The sequence below is a fragment of the Penicillium hordei genome (genome assembly GCF_028827395.1).
Source record: "Penicillium hordei strain IBT 12815 chromosome Unknown utg000003l_segment0_segment0, whole genome shotgun sequence".
NCBI lineage: Eukaryota > Fungi > Ascomycota > Eurotiomycetes > Eurotiales > Aspergillaceae > Penicillium > Penicillium hordei.
In genome coordinates this window covers 1,866,046-1,883,833 of record NW_026623144.1, presented here as the reverse complement: position 1 = coordinate 1,883,833, position 17,788 = coordinate 1,866,046, and the positions used below count along the sequence as shown (strand labels likewise).

At 49.6% G+C, this 17,788-nt stretch overlaps 7 protein-coding genes across 7 annotated transcripts; 4 read left to right on the top strand and 3 right to left on the bottom strand.

Moving 5' to 3' along the window:
- Positions 1–488: 488 nt before the first annotated feature.
- Positions 489–1,882, bottom strand: N7537_005946 (DUF914 domain membrane protein; the record flags this gene model as incomplete). Its single annotated transcript, XM_056897003.1, has 3 exons — positions 489–1,351; positions 1,411–1,601; positions 1,662–1,882. 3 exons carry the CDS (start codon positions 1,880–1,882, stop codon positions 489–491), a joined length of 1,275 nt encoding a protein of 424 aa, XP_056752788.1.
- A 1,277-nt stretch (positions 1,883–3,159) lies between these two features.
- On the top strand, positions 3,160–6,283 carry N7537_005945 (SMEK family protein; the record flags this gene model as incomplete). Its single annotated transcript, XM_056897002.1, has 9 exons — positions 3,160–3,273; positions 3,381–3,477; positions 3,549–3,630; positions 3,680–3,729; positions 3,780–4,106; positions 4,169–4,969; positions 5,023–5,190; positions 5,247–5,683; positions 5,735–6,283. 9 exons carry the CDS (start codon positions 3,160–3,162, stop codon positions 6,281–6,283), a joined length of 2,625 nt encoding a protein of 874 aa, XP_056752787.1.
- An 822-nt stretch (positions 6,284–7,105) lies between these two features.
- On the top strand, positions 7,106–8,309 carry N7537_005944 (bifunctional triacylglycerol lipase/ester hydrolase; the record flags this gene model as incomplete). The annotated part of the gene is made up of 4 exons (XM_056897001.1): positions 7,106–7,621; positions 7,700–7,884; positions 7,959–8,197; positions 8,251–8,309. The coding sequence occupies 4 exons, from the start codon at positions 7,106–7,108 to the stop codon at positions 8,307–8,309; spliced, it is 999 nt and encodes a 332-aa protein (XP_056752786.1).
- Positions 8,310–8,526: 217 nt separating this feature from the next.
- Positions 8,527–9,510, bottom strand: N7537_005943 (Dcp1 family protein; the record flags this gene model as incomplete). The annotated part of the gene is made up of 1 exon (XM_056897000.1): positions 8,527–9,510. One exon carries the CDS (start codon positions 9,508–9,510, stop codon positions 8,527–8,529), a length of 984 nt encoding a protein of 327 aa, XP_056752785.1.
- A 507-nt stretch (positions 9,511–10,017) lies between these two features.
- Positions 10,018–13,233, top strand: N7537_005942 (phosphatase family protein; the record flags this gene model as incomplete). Its single annotated transcript, XM_056896999.1, has 1 exon — positions 10,018–13,233. One exon carries the CDS (start codon positions 10,018–10,020, stop codon positions 13,231–13,233), a length of 3,216 nt encoding a protein of 1,071 aa, XP_056752784.1.
- Positions 13,234–13,654: 421 nt separating this feature from the next.
- On the bottom strand, positions 13,655–15,098 carry N7537_005941 (uncharacterized protein; the record flags this gene model as incomplete). The annotated part of the gene is made up of 2 exons (XM_056896998.1): positions 13,655–14,705; positions 14,773–15,098. The coding sequence occupies 2 exons, from the start codon at positions 15,096–15,098 to the stop codon at positions 13,655–13,657; spliced, it is 1,377 nt and encodes a 458-aa protein (XP_056752783.1).
- A 789-nt stretch (positions 15,099–15,887) lies between these two features.
- Positions 15,888–17,445, top strand: N7537_005940 (DUF1593 domain-containing protein; the record flags this gene model as incomplete). The annotated part of the gene is made up of 2 exons (XM_056896997.1): positions 15,888–16,256; positions 16,315–17,445. The coding sequence occupies 2 exons, from the start codon at positions 15,888–15,890 to the stop codon at positions 17,443–17,445; spliced, it is 1,500 nt and encodes a 499-aa protein (XP_056752782.1).
- Positions 17,446–17,788: the final 343 nt, after the last annotated feature.

Here is a 17,788-nt window from a genome sequence, read left to right as displayed (position 1 = left end):
TAGTTTTATTCATGTTGGGTTTTTATTTCGGTTTGGCGATATATGCTACGCGCCTACACCGATATAAGATTACTTTTCCGTTCTAGCTTAATCCTAGTACCAGGAGTTTCAAGGTTCCTTCTAGAGTACGCTGACGAGATACCTAGATGTTCAGAACAGGCGACGAACTGTGTATTGATTTATTTTCGAGATAAAGAATGGTAGTTTAATCTCAACTAGTTACATAGAAGTAGCAATTGTCTAAAAATAATTAAGCATTAATTGAAAGTGCGCAAACAAAATCGTCTTTTTCTTTCCTAATCCAGCATCGAAACCACCCAGGTACTTCTCAGCAGCAGGGGCAGCGCCAACACGGACTTGGCGGGCATCTAACGCAGCACACAAAATGAAATCCGAAAGATCCTCTTATACGTGTGGTCACATCCATAATCCCCCAAAGACATACACAAAAAGAAGAAAGCAACGAAGACATTCATCTAGGTGAACAGTCAGACAGAGCTGTTGTTCACCGTGGTAGTGTGCCCGGGGATGTGTTCGGCGGTTTGATCATGATATTCCACACCAGCAGGGATAGTATGCACGATCTTCTTTTTCGCAGTAAAAAGACCAACAACACCACGCTCCTGGTTAGCCCCAAGCCAGGGCTTGCGGGCTTCACTCAAGACCTTCTGGGCAAGGAAGTAGATGAGCTGACCGACAATGATCAGAACAAAGGCAATGGGGTACATCCAGTGGATATGATAATGGAAGACCTTGACACCAATGATCACACCCCAGAAGTTCATGGTGAGCATAGAGACGTTGAAGAAAGCGGCCGACGAAAGACGGAACAACAGCGGAGCAAGACAGTAGAACAGAGTCAGACACAGCGTGTAGCCGGTGAGATATCCGCCAACCTTCCCGTTCCAGTGCGCATTGTCGAAAGAGGTCCGGTCGAAGATACCGGCCTGCACACCATTGATTATCATTCCGAAGAATGACATCTGACCGAGCACCTCGTACACGGGCCGAGTGCTGACGAAGTACTCCTCTCCCGTGTTGGTGAGACCGTAGAAGGACGCGCCTAGCAGCGCGAACAGGTCACCCTTCAGCTGGTTTCCTTGCGAGATATCCCCGCCGTTTGTGCCGGTGATGTGGTCCGAGGCGATGAGGACGCCCATGCCGCCGATACAGATCACAATGCCTGCTATCTGGGTGATGTGGTAGCGCACGCGCAGGAAAAGGAATGAGAGGACAACGACCACGACGATGGCCCAGAAGTTGATCAGTTGCGCGCTTAGCATGGTTGTGTATTTGTACGCTAGCACAATGAAGTAGTTGCCCTGCACGTCACAGAAGGCAAGGATGATGTCTGCGGCGGTTAGTTGGGGTTCTATATCGAATATGCAGGAGGGGAAATTGTTGACATACATTTCCAGCCGTCACGGTATACCAATCGGAGCCAGCCCTTGAGGCCGTAACGGTACATCGTATAAGGAGTGAAAATGACGTTGAGTAGAACATAGTTTAGGAAGGTTTGGAACGCAGGGATTGCCCACTGTTCCTCGCCGAGTAACGTTGTGAAGGTACCCGTCGAGGTATTGGCAATAGCAAGAATTTGACTGCGAGCAACTGGGTTAGGGTTTGGGTTTTGACTTGTAGTTTTTCAAAGTGCTACTTACCCTAGAACCAGGGTGATATAGAATTCTTTAGTCTTGAAATAACCAAAGAAGCCTTTCTTCTGGTCGACCAGGTCCGCAGGTTGCACAGGGTGCTCGGAGGCTTCCGCCTGGGAACTCGAACGTTGTGCACCCATCTGAGAGTCCTTAGCCAGTGAAGACGTAGAAATATCATTGTCTACACCAGATGCCTGGACGGTGATTTGATCCTTCGACTCAGCCATAGTGAACTGATGCAAGCTCAGAAAGCGGGGTTGTGTTTGAATTATGCAGGTGGCAAACCAGTTGCAGAATCAAGCAATATAGCAATAAAAAGGGAGCTTTATAAAAATGAAACGAGCGCAAAACTCCATAAGTCGCTCGTGTATCGATATACCGTTTGGCGATGAATCTGAAGAAGAAGCAAAAATCTCAAACTAACCCGAACGACTAAGAGAAAAAGAGTCTGGAACCTTTCCTAATCGGGCCATATTCGATAAGAACTTTCTATGCCGTTAAACACAGCCAATCAACAAAGAGAGAGTGGGGGCGGTGAGGGTCTGTGCGGCGGACAAGGCCGTCCTTCTGGTCTATTATGTCAGCAGCTTGAAGTAAGGCGGTCGGTACTTGACAGATACTTGCTGAGAGAGGCTAAATGTCAGCTCAACGGGAAGTACTCCCCGTGTACCCCTTTGTAGCTTGTAAATCATGTGGAGATCCATGCGTTGAAGTTGACCTTGCAGAGAATATTTATAGATTTATAGATTTATAGATGAATCTTAAATCATATTACAGGATTTAAGTTGTACACGAGTCAGAGTCAGCTGTTATAAATAATTTATGACATAACTAGTGAACTATTGACTGATGCCATTCCGAAACCCCTGAGAGAACATTTGAAGAATGAATTCCCCAGCTCTGCCCATCATGGAAGAACACCAGAAGGATGAAGATAAAGTAGTCTAGGTTTGAGCATAAGCTGCATTCCTAGTAATATAGCATATCTCTGCCTTGTGTGCACAATATACTAGGTACATATGTACCTACGTCGGTAGTCCCGGGTGTCTATATTCTAGGTACTTCAGGTACTCTAGGTAGAAACGATAGAGATAAAATAGGGATAAACAGGGATCATAGAGAACCCTGGAAGATCTGAAAGTTCTTATTTTCTCTTCATATATCTTTAAAGAAGCCTCTTGTTAAATTTCCGTGGACTTTTAAGGGGGAAAAAGAAAGTCTAGAAAACCCCCCAAGTACCTGCCGAGGCCGTCAGGTGGACCTACCAGGACTGTTCCCGATCGTCATCCCCTCCGCAGACTCTTTCATCATTGGGATCTCCACCTCCATTCCCTCTTTGCGTCCCTTTCAAACTATTTCCAAACAGACCCCTACACAATCTTCCGATAACCTTCTTTAAAGTTCATTCCTTTTCCCCCCCACCGCCCTTTGGCTCTCCTCTCGCGCCGGTGCACTTTTATCAGGCCCGGAGTGACGAGACGCCTTTCCCTGTTCCTGCCGGACCATGGCGCTGGAAGTACAGCCGCCCGACGGTCGCAAACGAGTGAAGGTTTATGAACTAAAAGATAATGATTGGTTTGACCGAGGAACCGGCTTCTGCACGGGTCAGATCTTAGGAGTGAGTTGTCGCGTGTTGTGCGCGCACTGGGGGTCGTGCGATGTTTCATCGCGCGCAAATCCCGAGCGCATCACCATCATCATCAGTAACTGATAGCTTTGAACTAGGAGGAGCCTCGCATATTTGTCGAATCCGAAGACCTACCCAATCGCGTCCTACTCGAAACACGGATCACCAAGGATGATGGCTACCAGAAACAACAGGGTACCTATCCCGCCATTCTCGTCTCATCGCTATTCAATGTCCTTTTTTGCTAACCGTATCCCGCGATCCAGAGACCTTGATTGTTTGGACGGAGCAGAATGGCACGGATATGGCACTGAGTTTCCAAGAGGCGGAAGGTTGTGCGGTCATTTGGTGAGGAATCAACAAAAATCTTTGCGCGCATGAACTAACCCCATCAAAGGGACTTTGTTAATGCCGTCCAACAACATCTACTGAGTCTCACATCGGCTGGTAAGCTTTGCCGCGTATTTGGAAGCTGGCAGCTCTAATTTTTTTCCTAGATGACGCCTTGTCCGACGACCTCGATAACTACCAGTCCATCGTATTACCGGCCCCCGAACTCGGAAACCTCCCCGAAATCGAACAGATTGTACGAGCTGCGAGTATGACACAGGGCGGCCGAGATGCGCTATCCAAGTACATCATTCGCGACGAGTACATCGCCAAATTGGTACCGCTAGTGACAATGGCCGAGGATCTGGAAAGCTTGATCGATTTGCATCGTTTGTGCAACATCATGAAATCTCTCATTTTACTCAACGACAATACCATCATCGAAACCGTCGTCGCCGATCATGTCATCCTGGGAGTGGTCGGGGCTCTGGAATGTATGCTCTAGCCGGCTTCACCCTGATCCAAAGCCCCATGCAATTGATACTGACGAAAATAGATGACCCTGAATTCCCCACACATAAAGCGAACCACCGACAATACCTCGCAGACAAATCGCGATACAAGGAAGTCGTTCCGATTAAGGACCCGATCATTCGCCGCAAGATTCGGAGTACATGGAGGCTGCAATATCTAAAAGATGTGGTGCTGGCTCGGATTTTGGACGACCCGACATTTTCGGTGCTCAATTCTCTCATATTCTTCAATCAAATGGAGATTGTGAATCATATCCAAGCAAATGCGCCCTTCCTCCGAGACCTCTTTCACGTGTTCGACCCGAGAAATCCGGACCAGAGACGCAAGGATGACGCCGTGCAGTTTCTTCACCAGTGTGCTGGCATCGCGAAGAACTTGCAGGCGCCCTCGCGGGCCCAATTATTCGCCAACTTTATTAGCCATGGCTTGTTTGCCGTGATAGCGTTTGCCGTCAAGCACTTGAATCCAGCTATGCGTACGACTGGCATTGATATCTTAGTGGCTCTGCTGGATCACGATCCAGTCATGATGAGAGGTTATATGCTCAAGGCTGTCAACGAGAAAAAGACACCACTCACAGACACCTTGATCGACCTTCTTCATGTGGAGACCGACCTCGGCGTCAAGAACCAACTTGCTGATGCTATCAAGGTTCTCCTTGATCCTCAGATTCCTATGCAGGACCCGCTTGGTCGGGCTGGACCCGATTACTTCAAAGTTCGCACCAACAACCTTCTCTCTGACGCATTCGTCCAGCAACATTTTGATGAGTCCTCAAAACGGCTTTTCCAACCGCTTAAACAGCTTGCAAACCGCACAGCCCGTAAGTGACATGATCCTTTATTTTGGTCAAGACTTTGCTAACTTTGAGTCTAGTTAATGATTTGACATTCCAAGAGGTCACCCTCTACTCGCATCTTGTTGATATCCTCACCTTCTTCGTCCGCCAGCATCTCTTCCGCACACGTAACTCTATCCAAAGTGAATCTCTCGCGCCTCGCGTTGCACAGCTTCTGCGGGTACCCCAGAAACACCTCAAACTCGGTAAGTGTGTACCCCTTTTTTTTAAACCCAGAAGCCATAGTTAATGCCGAAGACAGTCGCCCTCAAATTCTTCCGCACCTTGATTAGCCTCCAAGATACCTTCTACCAAGCTCTCATGACACACAATAACACTTTTGAGTTGATTCTCGACATCGTCTACGAGACAATGCCTCGCGACAACCTGCTCAACTCGGCATGTCTTGAACTTTTTGAGTTTATCAAGCGGGAAAACATCAAGCCTTTTATCCTTCATGTGGTCGAAAAATATCGCGAGAAGCTCGAGAGCATCATTTATGTTGATACTTTCCAGAGTCTGATTCTTCGATACGACCAGATGCAGGGATACGGAGCCGAGGCCGACGCGACACTGTTCAGTCAGGATGACAGCAATGCTCAACGGAGAATTCCCCTCAGTGGCCAGCGCTGGCAGGGTGCAAGAGAGATGGACCCCACGGAAGAGGATTATTTCAACACGTCTGACGACGAAGATGAGGTGGGTACCTTCTGGATTGAGAATGTTTAAGCAAACGACTGACCAAATAAGATAAAGTGGACACAAGACCGTGTGGCCACCACGGATGAATCTTCAAATGAGCCCGCCAGTGCGGTCGTTAAACCATTGGTTGACTACCCAGATGACGACGACGAAGACATCATGGACACCAAACCCGAAGGGGCAGAACAACAGCCAGTGGCCAGTCCAACGGAGACTTCCACCGAGGTTCCTGCATCACCACCCACCCAGAACCCCCCGGAGCGACTCGCGGAGAAACGTCGCCGCGAGGAAGAAGACGATGATGAGCTTAGCAAGCTTACCGCGGGACCCAAACGAAGAAGTTCAACTAGCGGCAATTCTGGCGCCTTTATCATGAATCGGAAAAAGAGCCAGTCTGCCGGCTCACTGGCAGACAAGAATGCCTCACCAGGTGTATTAAATAGGGTCACCAGCGCCGCGCCCAAGAGAATCGCCATCAACATTGGATCAACGGCCAAACCATCCATTTCAGAAACCGACACAACGCGCACAGAGGTGACGAGCGAGAGTTACGAGAAGGAGAATCGCGACGACAGTCAGGGTAACGAGGGTGGATGAATATACCTCGTAAGCCAGGCATTTTTCTTGATTTAAGTGTCCTTTTCCATGACCTAGATACCAGACTTGGTTGCGAAATTTCCCATATTTCATCTCTTGCTGTTCTTTGGGCGATGCCCTTTCTTCTTGTTCAGTTTCTTTTCAAGGTTACTCCTTACCTGTTTCCCTCTTGGTTTTATGAGGTTTTTGTCTTCTCTGGCCTGAACTAGCGTCTAGTTGAATGTTGATGTACATGGCATGGCGTCTGGGCAATGCATTGGATCTAGCCTTGCGGTGTCTATTTTTTTTATTTTCCTGGTCGGATTTAGATACCGACTAGTGGAGGAGCCATGCATTTGCGGATGGAGTCGTTGCAATATAACCTGCTATCTTCATGGTGTTCTTTACCTGTTGGGGTTATTTGTGCGGTTGGTACAGCCTGCACAGTATCTGCCCTGCCACCTAGAAAAATACCTATAGATTCCGGGTTATCTCTGTGGTTCTTGTCTTTTTCTTCTGGCTTTCGTTACAAACATCTATATATTTGGATGGTCGAGTGGGTGGCTCTGGGCGTAGAGTCCTTGGATCCACCAGCCAAATCCGACTTCACCTCCCTATCAATTCCAGTCAATTCATTCAACCACTCCAGAGTAATCATATACGCCAAAAAATACATACCAAAGGGGTACAATTCGTGTAATTATCCTTCAAATGTCTTATCTCCACCTGGACAACCACTAACCAAGCCCAGACCACCCAACAACCCCGTAGCTATCTATACCCTGGATGAAATTTACACGAGAGAGCCCTACAGCAGATCCAATGATACAAGCCAAACAAAAAATGGCGTCTGAAATTACCCCGAACACCTTTCTCACCACCACAGGTTCTTCATCAGACCAGAAGACAACAATCTTCTTCATCTCCGGCAACCCGGGTCTGATCGGCTACTACCACCCGTTCCTCTCTCTACTTGCAAAGCATCTAGATGAGCCAAAGGATGAACTTCCAACCAGCCCGCCATCATTTCAAATCTACGGCTGTTCTCTCGGTGGCTTTGAAATTGACGAACCTCAGTCCTCACCCTCACCGAACAATGCTATCGATCTCGACCTGGAAGGTCAGACATGCTTTGTTCAGGGGAAGCTCGCTACCCTGATGGGAGATGAAGCCAACGGTAAAGGAACCAGAAAAAAAGTCATCCTAATCGGACACTCTGTTGGCGCATACATCGCCATGGAAATCCTAAGACGACACCGTGAAGCAAGCCCCGAAAGCGCCTTCGATATCGTGGGCGGAGCGATGCTCTTCCCGACTGTCAGGGATATCGCAGCGTCGCCTTCAGGACAGAAATTGACGGTACATACCATACATCTCTTATCAGATACTTGTGTTTCTTCTTTTAGTTTCGTAGCTAATCTCGGCTCGGCTGTGCAGACTCTACTTTCGATCATTCCCCGTCTTGCTGTCGTGGTTAGTTTCTTCGCCCGACTACTTACATTCCTGCTCCCGACATCACTTCTTCGATCTGTTGTCCGGCTTGTCATGGGTGATCCCCCCGTTCATGCTTTGGATGCTACGTGTGCTTTTTTGAGGAGTCGGGGTGGGGTACGGCAAGCTTTGTATGTGTACCATTCTTTTTTTTTTTTTTTGGCTATACTTTGGGTTTAGCTAATTACTTTTGCCTGGTGGATAGACATATGGCTGCCGATGAAATGCGGACTATCACTTCGGACAAATGGAGTGATGATGTTTGGGGCGCTGCGTCGGCGCGCGAGCCTATCGCCAAGCTGTTTTTCTACTTTGGTCGTAACGATCACTGGGTAGCTGATCAGACGAGGAATGAGATTGTTGCGGTGCGCGGGCAGAAGGAAGGACAGCCTGGACCGACTATGGTTGTTTGTGAAGAGGGTTTGCCGCATGCCTTTTGTTTAAGTAAGTGGCCATCTATCAACTTTCACTACGGTACCGTTGCTGACAGTATGTAGAACACAGTGATGTGATGGCGCGAAAGGTTGCGGGTATGATTGGGCAGATTGTGGCCTGAGAGAGAGGCTATGGCTTTTACAATGGATAGAAATAGACAGGAACTACTTAAAGACAATGAATTTCGCCATTGGCGCAGATTGTAACGGGTATCTCAAGAGACGTTACGCCACGCCCATTCCCATCTGAATAACAAAAAGCCCGATGCGGAATAAATCACAAAGCTAGACGCCATGTACAAATGACTGAGGGAGCCAAAAGAATCATTTAGCACTCCTCTAGTGCCCCTGCCCATTGCCTTGCTGAGCTAGTCCTGCCCTCCGGAATAAGTCTCCTAACACGTCGGATTGTGGCTGCGGCGGGGGAGTAGGAGACGGCATCTGATGAGGCATCATGTGTTGATAATTATGTTGCTGTGGGTAGGGTTGCGGGTGCTGCTGCTCGGGGACTAGATGGTGTGCGCGCACACTCCAAGCGTCGTCCTGGGCACGCTGCTGACCAAACAGATCCTTTAGGGAAATCTGACGTCCCATAGGCACACTGGCCTGTATTTCCTCCATCGGGGCAGCCTTTGTAGAAGCCGCCACTGCCGCAGCGTGCAAGCTGGTCTGGCGCATAGCCTCGAGACGCTCGCGAGCTAGTTTCATGCTCTCCCCCGCGTGGGTGGCGCACTCAAGAATCATCTGAGCGTTTATGGTGCGACTCTCCGCGGTAGAGTTTGGTGGCGGCTCTGAGTAGATCCAGAGACCGTAGATACGCACGTTGTTTGTACCGCTTTGGTTGTTGGGTACATTTTGCGGGTGCAAGGGGTCGGCGATGCCATTTTGTCCAGCTTCGCCTTCGGCGCTTTCTTCGGCTTTGAGAATCACATATTCTTCTGTGATTTCGACATTCTCGCTGTCGGTGAGGGGGAGATCGAAGTTATTCAACCCGCGGCGGTTTAGCACGAAGGCAGTGTAGCGCTCTTCGCCCAGGTCACCCTGTGTTTCCTGGCACACGAACAGGGTTCCCTCAACTCCGTTCTTTTCCCATTGCTTTGTGGTGGGGCTGAAGATGTAGACTACTGCGTAGGGGGCGAGTGAGAGGATGGAGGTCACTGAGGGCTTGTGGCGGCGGATAACGGAGAGGTTGAGCTCCTCGTTTGAGCGGGGCGGGGGTGCAGGTTGCTGCTGCATGTCGGAATAGTATGGGGCGTCAGATTCATAATCAGTGAGGTTGACGGGATTGTGATTATTCTGTCTCCGAGGTTTGCGTGAAGCCATGTTTTTTGTCTGGAGCTCTTGGAAAGTGTGAAAGAGGGAAGGAGCTGCATATCGTCATTGCAGCTCCGCCTTCGCGCTTATCCGGCTTCGCTCTACTTCCTACTTTCTACTCTTGAACCTCTTCCCTTTTGAACCTCAAGTAGAATACACAGATACTGGCATATATCTGAATCCTTTCAGATTGATCTCAAACATATTGCCTGTTCCCTATATTCTACGTGATGACGATACGACCTTTCTCAACCTTGGTGGGATGAACCTCTGTGATGAATTGACCAAGCCATTGTCGCATTATACAATTGATTCTCTCAATTCTTTCTAATTATCCTATGATAATCATTATTCCCTCATTTTCCTACTGCGACAACCCTCACAGCCTATTTTCCCTTGTCGGAATTGAACCGTGCAAGCGCACACATACATACCCCTACCCCACCGAACTTCGAACAATAAAAGCGAGGCGAAGAATATTTCTTATTTGCTGATCCAATCATATAATCATACGCCATGAGCACTAAATACCCATCGTCGTCCGGGTCAGGACACAAGAGCCACGACTCGGAATACGCGGAAGAGATTAAGAACCCAGGACTCGATGTTTTGTCACTTTCGCGTGCGGTCCGAGCAAGAAAAGCTGAGTACACACGCCGGCGATCTATCCGAGTCAAGGTTGGCACGTGGAATGTAGCCGGCATCTCCGGTACCGAGAAAGACATTGGGAAGTGGTTTGTTAAAGGAGATGGGGTCTGCCCGAAGTTCTCTGGGACAAACTACGCACGAGAGCCAGAATTCCAATCGTACAGCAAGCATGACCAGCAGAAATCGGACGGCGACAAAAAAGGAACGTTTAACTACAGCCCTGAAGAGATAGACCTCTACGTCTTGGGTTTGCAAGAAGTGGTCGATATATCTTCCCCAACGGAAGCCCTCCGGCCATATGTCGATCTGGCACCATCCAAGCGGTGGAAGGAAGCAGTCGAGAAGGCACTACCGGAAGGATATCAGCTAGTCTCTGAAGTTCAGCTGGTCGGTTTGTTGCTTCTGATATATGCGTCGCCCGCCATTGGAGAGAGTATTTCTTATATCAGTAGTACCTCTGTCGGCACGGGGCTGATGGGATACATGGGAAACAAGGGCGCCGTGGCAACGCGCCTTGTCTTGGGCGAAACGACCCGTTTGGTCTTTATCAACTGTCATCTCGCAGCAGGGTCCGACAAAGGCAGCTTGGAGCGGCGCAACTGGGACTCTTCTCAGATTGTCCAGCGTGCTAGATTTGACGCGGTTTGGTCCGAGGACGGATCATCGGGTGATTCGGGCGAAGCAATCGGAGATGAAGATTTCACTTTTTGGTTTGGTGACCTCAACTACCGCCTCGACGATATCCCTGGTGACGACGTGCGCCAGGTCCTCTCTCGGCATACTGCCAATGAGTACGACAAAGAGCGCCAAGAAAAGCAATCATCAAGCCATGCTGGGAACCATAAGGCCGATTCTGGCGATGAGTCGTCTTCTTCTTCTTCTCCCCCCGAAGAAGAGGAGACGGAGCCAGTCACCGAACCTGTCACTGACGAAGAGATTGATCCTCATAATGACCCTGCGTCTCTTCAAACAACAATTTCCTCACTCCTCCCGCATGATCAACTCGGACTCCAGCAGAGAAAAGGAGCAGCTTTCCACAAGGGTTGGCGGGAAGGTCACATCACTTTCTTGCCGACATACAAATATGATGTCGGGAGTGTGGCCATGTTTGATTCGAGCGAGAAGCAACGGGGTCCTAGCTGGTGTGATCGGATTCTGTTTCGCAGTCACCGGGACAAGCTGAGACATGACAAGCTTGACCAGGAAGCAGAAGAGGCCCGAAAGAGGGATGAGGAGATGAAGGCAAGCGGGCTGGACAAAGCTGTTGCCGATGATAACGTCTTGTTTGAATATGATCCTGACGCAGACGGGGTAGCCAGTGAGGAGTACATATCAGGCGAGGATCAAGCCGCTGATGATGATGATGATGCGGTCACAGTTGCATCGCTCGACTCTTCCCATGATCCAATTTGCTTGGACCATTATGTATCACACCAAGGCATTCTTTCGTCGGACCACAAGCCTCTGGATGCTGTCTTTACGTTGAGCTTTGATGCGGTCAATCGCGAACTCAAAACAAAGATCCATCAAGAAGTGGCCCGTGAATTGGACAAGGCTGAGAACGAAGCTCGGCCGGATCTCACTATTGTGGTGGATAAACATGGTGACCAAAAGCACACAGACAAAGATCCCGACACCGTCGATTTCGGCGATATTGCCTTCGATGTCCCAGCTCATCGGTCCCTAACCATTGCCAACACCAGTGGCACCGCAGCCACTTTTTCATTTGCGGAGCGACCTACCGTTGATGAGAAGACCATTGCACAACCACCCTCATGGCTCGTTATGCACGTCTGCAAGTCTGCGGACACTGCCCATGACACTGGCCAAGCGATGACTACTTCGTCTGAGACCCACACTCTGCTCCCTGGTGAAGTAGCGAATGTTGATGTCACAGCTTACGTTCGCAGCATCGAACATGTCCGATTGCTTAATATTGGAAAGGTCAAACTCGAAGACATCATGGTCCTTCATGTCGATGGGGGTCGCGACCACTTTATCTCTGTTCATGGCCGTTGGCTACCCACCTGCTTCGGTTGCAGTATCGACGAGTTGACTCGGATGCCAGAAGCGGGTGCTCGAAGTTTGGCCGAATCCGACACCCCTCACCCATCCAGCACAGATAGTTCCACGGGAATCCGCCTGTCGGCACCCCGCGAGCTTTTCCGACTGACTGAGGCGGTTTCCGAGCTGACAGAGCGCGCGGTCGCAGAATGGAGCATGACAAATGGTGAATCTGAGGAGCATAAAGCCCCATGGACAATGGATCTCTCCGGGGGAGCATGGCCCTTTCAGCCTGATACATGGACTCTAAAGGACCGGCAGGAGCGTGCTGCGCTGCAAATTTCCGTGCGTGAAGCCCTCGACACCAACAAGTCCCTCACCTCAATATTTGCTCCTGAGTTATCCTCTCTTCATCGATTGGAGGTCCTATCTGAAACCCTCCTCACTTTCCTCAACGCGCTCCAAGATGGCATCGTCACTGCAAAAGTATGGCAAGACATGGAGGAGCAGATAATCGTACGTGAGAAAAGCAAATCCCCTCCTCGAAACTGGGAAGAAACCCAGGCCTGGGTGCTTGAGCATCTAGCCTACTCACCAGCGCACAGCGTATCATTTACGTTTGTCACTTTTATGCTCTCCCGCATCGCCAATGAAGTGGCTCCAGTATCGTCCGGTACACCTTTGCTCCCATTATCCAAGCAAGGAAAGCACATTGTTGCCAAAGAGCCGGCAGATAAGCAGGCTGGAACTGCAAGCCAGGATCAAGCTCAATCTCCTACTCCAGCTTCCGCTACTGCCTTCATAACCAGCGGCAGTTTCCGCCGCAAGAACCGCTCCACGAGCACATCCGCTGGCACCAACCCTGAACCCACCAGCCAGAACGATTCTATAGCACGCCGACAAGCAGTTGAGACTGCTCTAGCATCTATCTTTTCACTCGTGCTTATTTCTGCCTCGGCTCCGCTACCTCCTAAGGAGAAAGAGCGTCGTATATCTGAAGAGCGGAGGCGATCAATCATTGAGCCATTCTTAAAAATGGTTGCAGTGGATGATCGAGGTCCATCTGGGGGTCGGCCTTGATTTCTTTTCTGATACAAGTCGAGAGGTTTGTGGGGCGTGACCCTTTGTCTCGCGGTCCGGCTTCGGGTTAATCTGAAATTTGCCAGAAACCCATCCATGTTCTCACTCCTATAGACTTGACTTTTGAAGTTGTTCTATTACATCAAGTTGCCTTGATGTGTACAATGCTGTACCAATGCCATATCTTCACCTTTACCTCGCCTATAAAGATTAATGATACCAGGTTGAGTACCTGTATTTCAACTGAAGTCGATATTCTCATCCTACAGTATATGATAGATCATGCCCCGGAAGTACTCAAGTCCATAAACGCCAATATATCCGTGGACCGATCCTTCAGCCATTCCCCAATGCCCATTGCGCACTAAATATCTTCAGTCAACAATAAATCAGAAAGAAAAAAACTCCGTACATATCATCATCACACCCCATCCCCATTCCTCACCCCAGACCGCCGCTGCGGTGCCAACCCGCCACCCTGCCGATACACACCCGAAGAGCCCGCCCTCTCGGGTCCAGGCCCAGCCCCAGCCTTCCCCTTCGGCCCAGACTTGGATTTCGATCTCTGCTGCGGCACAACCTTCCGCCCCGGAAGCATACGCATCGCAGCATCCCAACACCCCGCAACCGCACGTCCAGGCAAACTACCAAGCGACAGCGCAATCTGAGTAGGAACAACGACGCACGCGCAAGCCCAGTCCAGCAGGACGAGCGCATAGTTCGGGCGCCGGGATTCCGCCGACCGCTTCGCAGCAGCAGCCAGAGCAATGGCGTCGCCGGCCTGCGTCTCCAGACGCACGAAGCGCTGATCAGTCTGCAGGGAGAAGAGGGCGGATCGTTTCTCGTAGCGCCGGACGGCGCGATTAAGGGCTTCGATATCGGGCTGGATAGCTTTACGGGTTTCGAGGGCTGCGCTGGCGACGAGGGATGGGGATGTCTCGGGTTGTTTTCGTTCTAGTTCTTTTGGAGAGAGGGAGTAGGTGTCTTTATCTGTTGGTTGGGTTGCAAGACGGGCGGTTGCTGTCTCTGCGACGTGGGCTTCGAGCTCTTCGAGGCGCTTTGTTAGGTCTTGCAAGGTTGTCGGGGTGACGATTGGGTCTGTTGAGGATGATACGATGCGTTGGAGGTGTAGGGTTCGTTTTTGGATCAGTCTTAGGAGATGGGCGACTGGCCGGACTTCGGATGCTAGGAGGAAGATCGTTAGGTTGTAGTTTGATACTAGGCCTTCGGAGGGTCGGGAGAGGCTGGAGCGGATGCCGTGCAGGAGACAGGTGCCGACTATGGGGAATATGAAGCATGCGGCTAGAGCGGCTAGTTCGTGGATTTGGAGCTCGGAGATGGCTGTTGCTGCTTCGTTGTGGTGGGGTTCGTGGTGGGGTTCGTGGTCGTCGTCGAGCTCGAATTGGGGATCGTCGCGCGCTGGGAATCCGCTTTCTTCTCGTCGGATGGCCTGGGCTGAGCGGTACCAGTCCCTTTTATATAGTTAATACTAGTACTATTATTTTGGGGGATTATAAGAGGATCGTGGGGGAGATATACCAAGGCAACCGGACAGACCAATTGAGGAATATAGCGGCCAAGACTAGTAATGTGACGTCGGTGACGAAGGAACTACCTTCATGGAAGAAAATGCCCGCAATTGCGGGTAGCAGGGCCAGCCCGAGGGGTGCAGAATGCCAATTCGATTCTTCAGCTGGAATTGCGTCATGGCCTTTTGCTACACGAGGTAGAAACAAGTCGTCGGTCGATGAGCGTATGGAGTTGCGGGCCTCTGAGAGCGAGTCCGAAAGGGTGGAGTTCCGTCGCTGACTCTCGGTGCGGGCGCGACGTAAGTTCAAAGGGGGCTGAATGGGGGAATCAGGCATGTTGATTTTGAAGGTTGGAAAAGGAATGTGTTTCCCTGGGGAGAGTATGGGGTAAATTGCCAAGATGGGGATGATGCAATGGGCCCAATCTGGTTCGCAGATCCTAAAATGGTAATTGTGCACGGTACTTATATACTATACGTCTATATACACAACACTTTATCATATTATATTAACTAGAATAACTATGTAGATTTTAACCTTGATACTTGGCTCGCATTTAGCACCTTTTCACTAAATCGGTGTGGTATACTTCCCTTTAGACCAACGATAGCCTAACAACCCCGTTCTTAATTGCCAATATAGAAGACCAAGGGATATAAGATATCTAAACCTTTAATCTTAGTTCAAAAAAAAAATTCTTAGTTAATTAGTTTTATGTGGTATAGTAGTACGGGAATTTAGAAGGCTCTAGGTAGAGACACCTAAAAGAGAGATCTTAAAGGCTGTTAAAAAGATCAGCTATTAGGAACTTCGAGGTCGGCTTGTTATGTGTGGAGAGCCTTAATGGGAGAATTCAAGATCAACACTCGGACCAAAATCTCTATGTTTTCTCAGCTCACCGTGCCGGATTAACATGGTGGTTCAAAGTTCCTATTTGAGACAGGGAATTCCCATTTGGGAGAGGCACGGCCAGATAGAGTAGGATTTAGCACTACCCCACAAAATGTGGAGTGCAGAAGATGGGGGAAACCTCCGGCATTTCTCCGTAGAAGATATCCGGGAGTTTTGCAGGGACTATAAAGAGAGAGGTAATGTATAGGAAAATAGCAGAAATCAAAGTGAACTATGGCTTCACTGACTACATTCCTGCTGGTGTGGACATTAGCAGTCCAAACAATTGCCACAGCCGTAAATACCAGCTCTTTCTTGCCAATCCCCAACAAACCGCGAGTATTCATTCTCTCCGATATCTCCAACGAGCCCGACGATGCCGAGTCGTTGACCCGATACCTACTTTACTCCAACCAATTCCACACGGAGGGCATTGTCGCCGTCACCTCGACTTGGTTGCAAAATGAAGTCCATCCAGAGGATATGCTATCCGTGATTGATGCCTATGCGAATATCACGTATAATCTGAACCGGCATGCACCTCCAGATTCGCCATATATATCAGGAGAGCACATGCGTAGCCTCGTGCGAACGGGCCCTGCCGTAAGTTTGGATCCAGTCAAATAATATCTTGCACCGAACTGACAATGAGAACTTCAAGACATATGGTATGACTGCAGTGGGGAAGAACATCGCTCTTAGTGATGGAGGAAAGCTGCTCCTCGAGTGTCTCCAAGGGGAATCCGACCAGCCCCTGTGGGTTCTCGCATGGGGCGGAACCAACGTCCTCGCCCAAGTGCTATACAAGATTCACGATAGCTACTCAGCGACCGAAGCCGCTGACTTACGGTCTCGTATTCGTGTCTACGCAATCTCAGACCAGGATGACACAGGTGCCTGGATCCGTCAGCAATTCCCAGATATATTTTACATCTCCTCCACCCACGGCTGGAACCAGTATGGTCTTGCAACATGGAATGGAATCTCCGGAGAAGACTACTACGGCGAAGACAAAGGGGGCCCTGATAACTCTAAAGTCTCGCATAAGTGGCTGCGCGATAATATCCAAATCGGAACATTTGGCAAAGCTGCTTACCCAAGCTACGAGTATATCATGGAAGGAGATACCCCGAGCTTCCTCTATCTCATTCAAAATGGACTCGGTGTCTCCGAGCAACCAGACTATGGATCCTGGGGTGGTCGATACTCAAAAGTAAACCCGTCGACTATTCTGAATTTCAACCACTATAGCGACGCCGCTGACCGCGTCGTCGGCCAAAACAATGGCACTTACATTTCTAACCGTGCAACGGTCTGGCGGTGGAGAAATGCCTTCCAGAATGATTTCGCTGCCCGCATGCAGTGGTCTCTCCCGGCAAATATCAGCAAAGCAAACCACCATCCGGTGATTTCGGTGAATGGCACTGCCGAGCTTGCTCCCTTGAGAATAAACGCAGCGGCCGGGTCAAGCCTCACGTTTGATGCTGCAGCCACGACCGATCCCGATGGCGATGCTCTAAGCTTTAAGTGGCTGCAGTATCGCGAGCCTGGATCAACTGACTGGAATGTTGCGGGTCAAGTGCCTGAGTTCAATGTCACTTTGGCTAATGGCGGCCGGAAAGCACAGGTGCAGCTTCCTGTAGCTAGTGAGAGCTGTGGTGGAAAGGCTCTGACTGCCTCTGGCTGTTGGTTGTTACACTTGATCTTGGAAGTGACCGATAATGGCTACCACCCTCTCACGAGCTATCGTCGGATCTTGATTCAAACGACGAACACTACGGAGACTTCGTGATGTAAATATCTTTTCATGCACCAATGTCCGGCAATGTGATTTTCTGATTTAATAAAAATCTCCTTACGTAGCTTTCTCCTTGTAGGGCTTTTTCAACATCATCCAAATTGCTTTTGTACATTATCTCAACAGCTTTCAACTTCCGTCTGTGTTGTACAAGTGCCTTCCAAGGTAGTCAAATAGTTCTCGGGTGGGACTTTAGACCTCTAAGAAAGAATACAATACAACCTCCACTGCCAGGTGGAAAATCCCCAATACGTACTAGTGTGGCTTAGTGCCGGTGCCTTGTATGTAGCCTACCTAAATAGGCAACGTCCATTTTCGGTTGTATAAGTGAAGACTA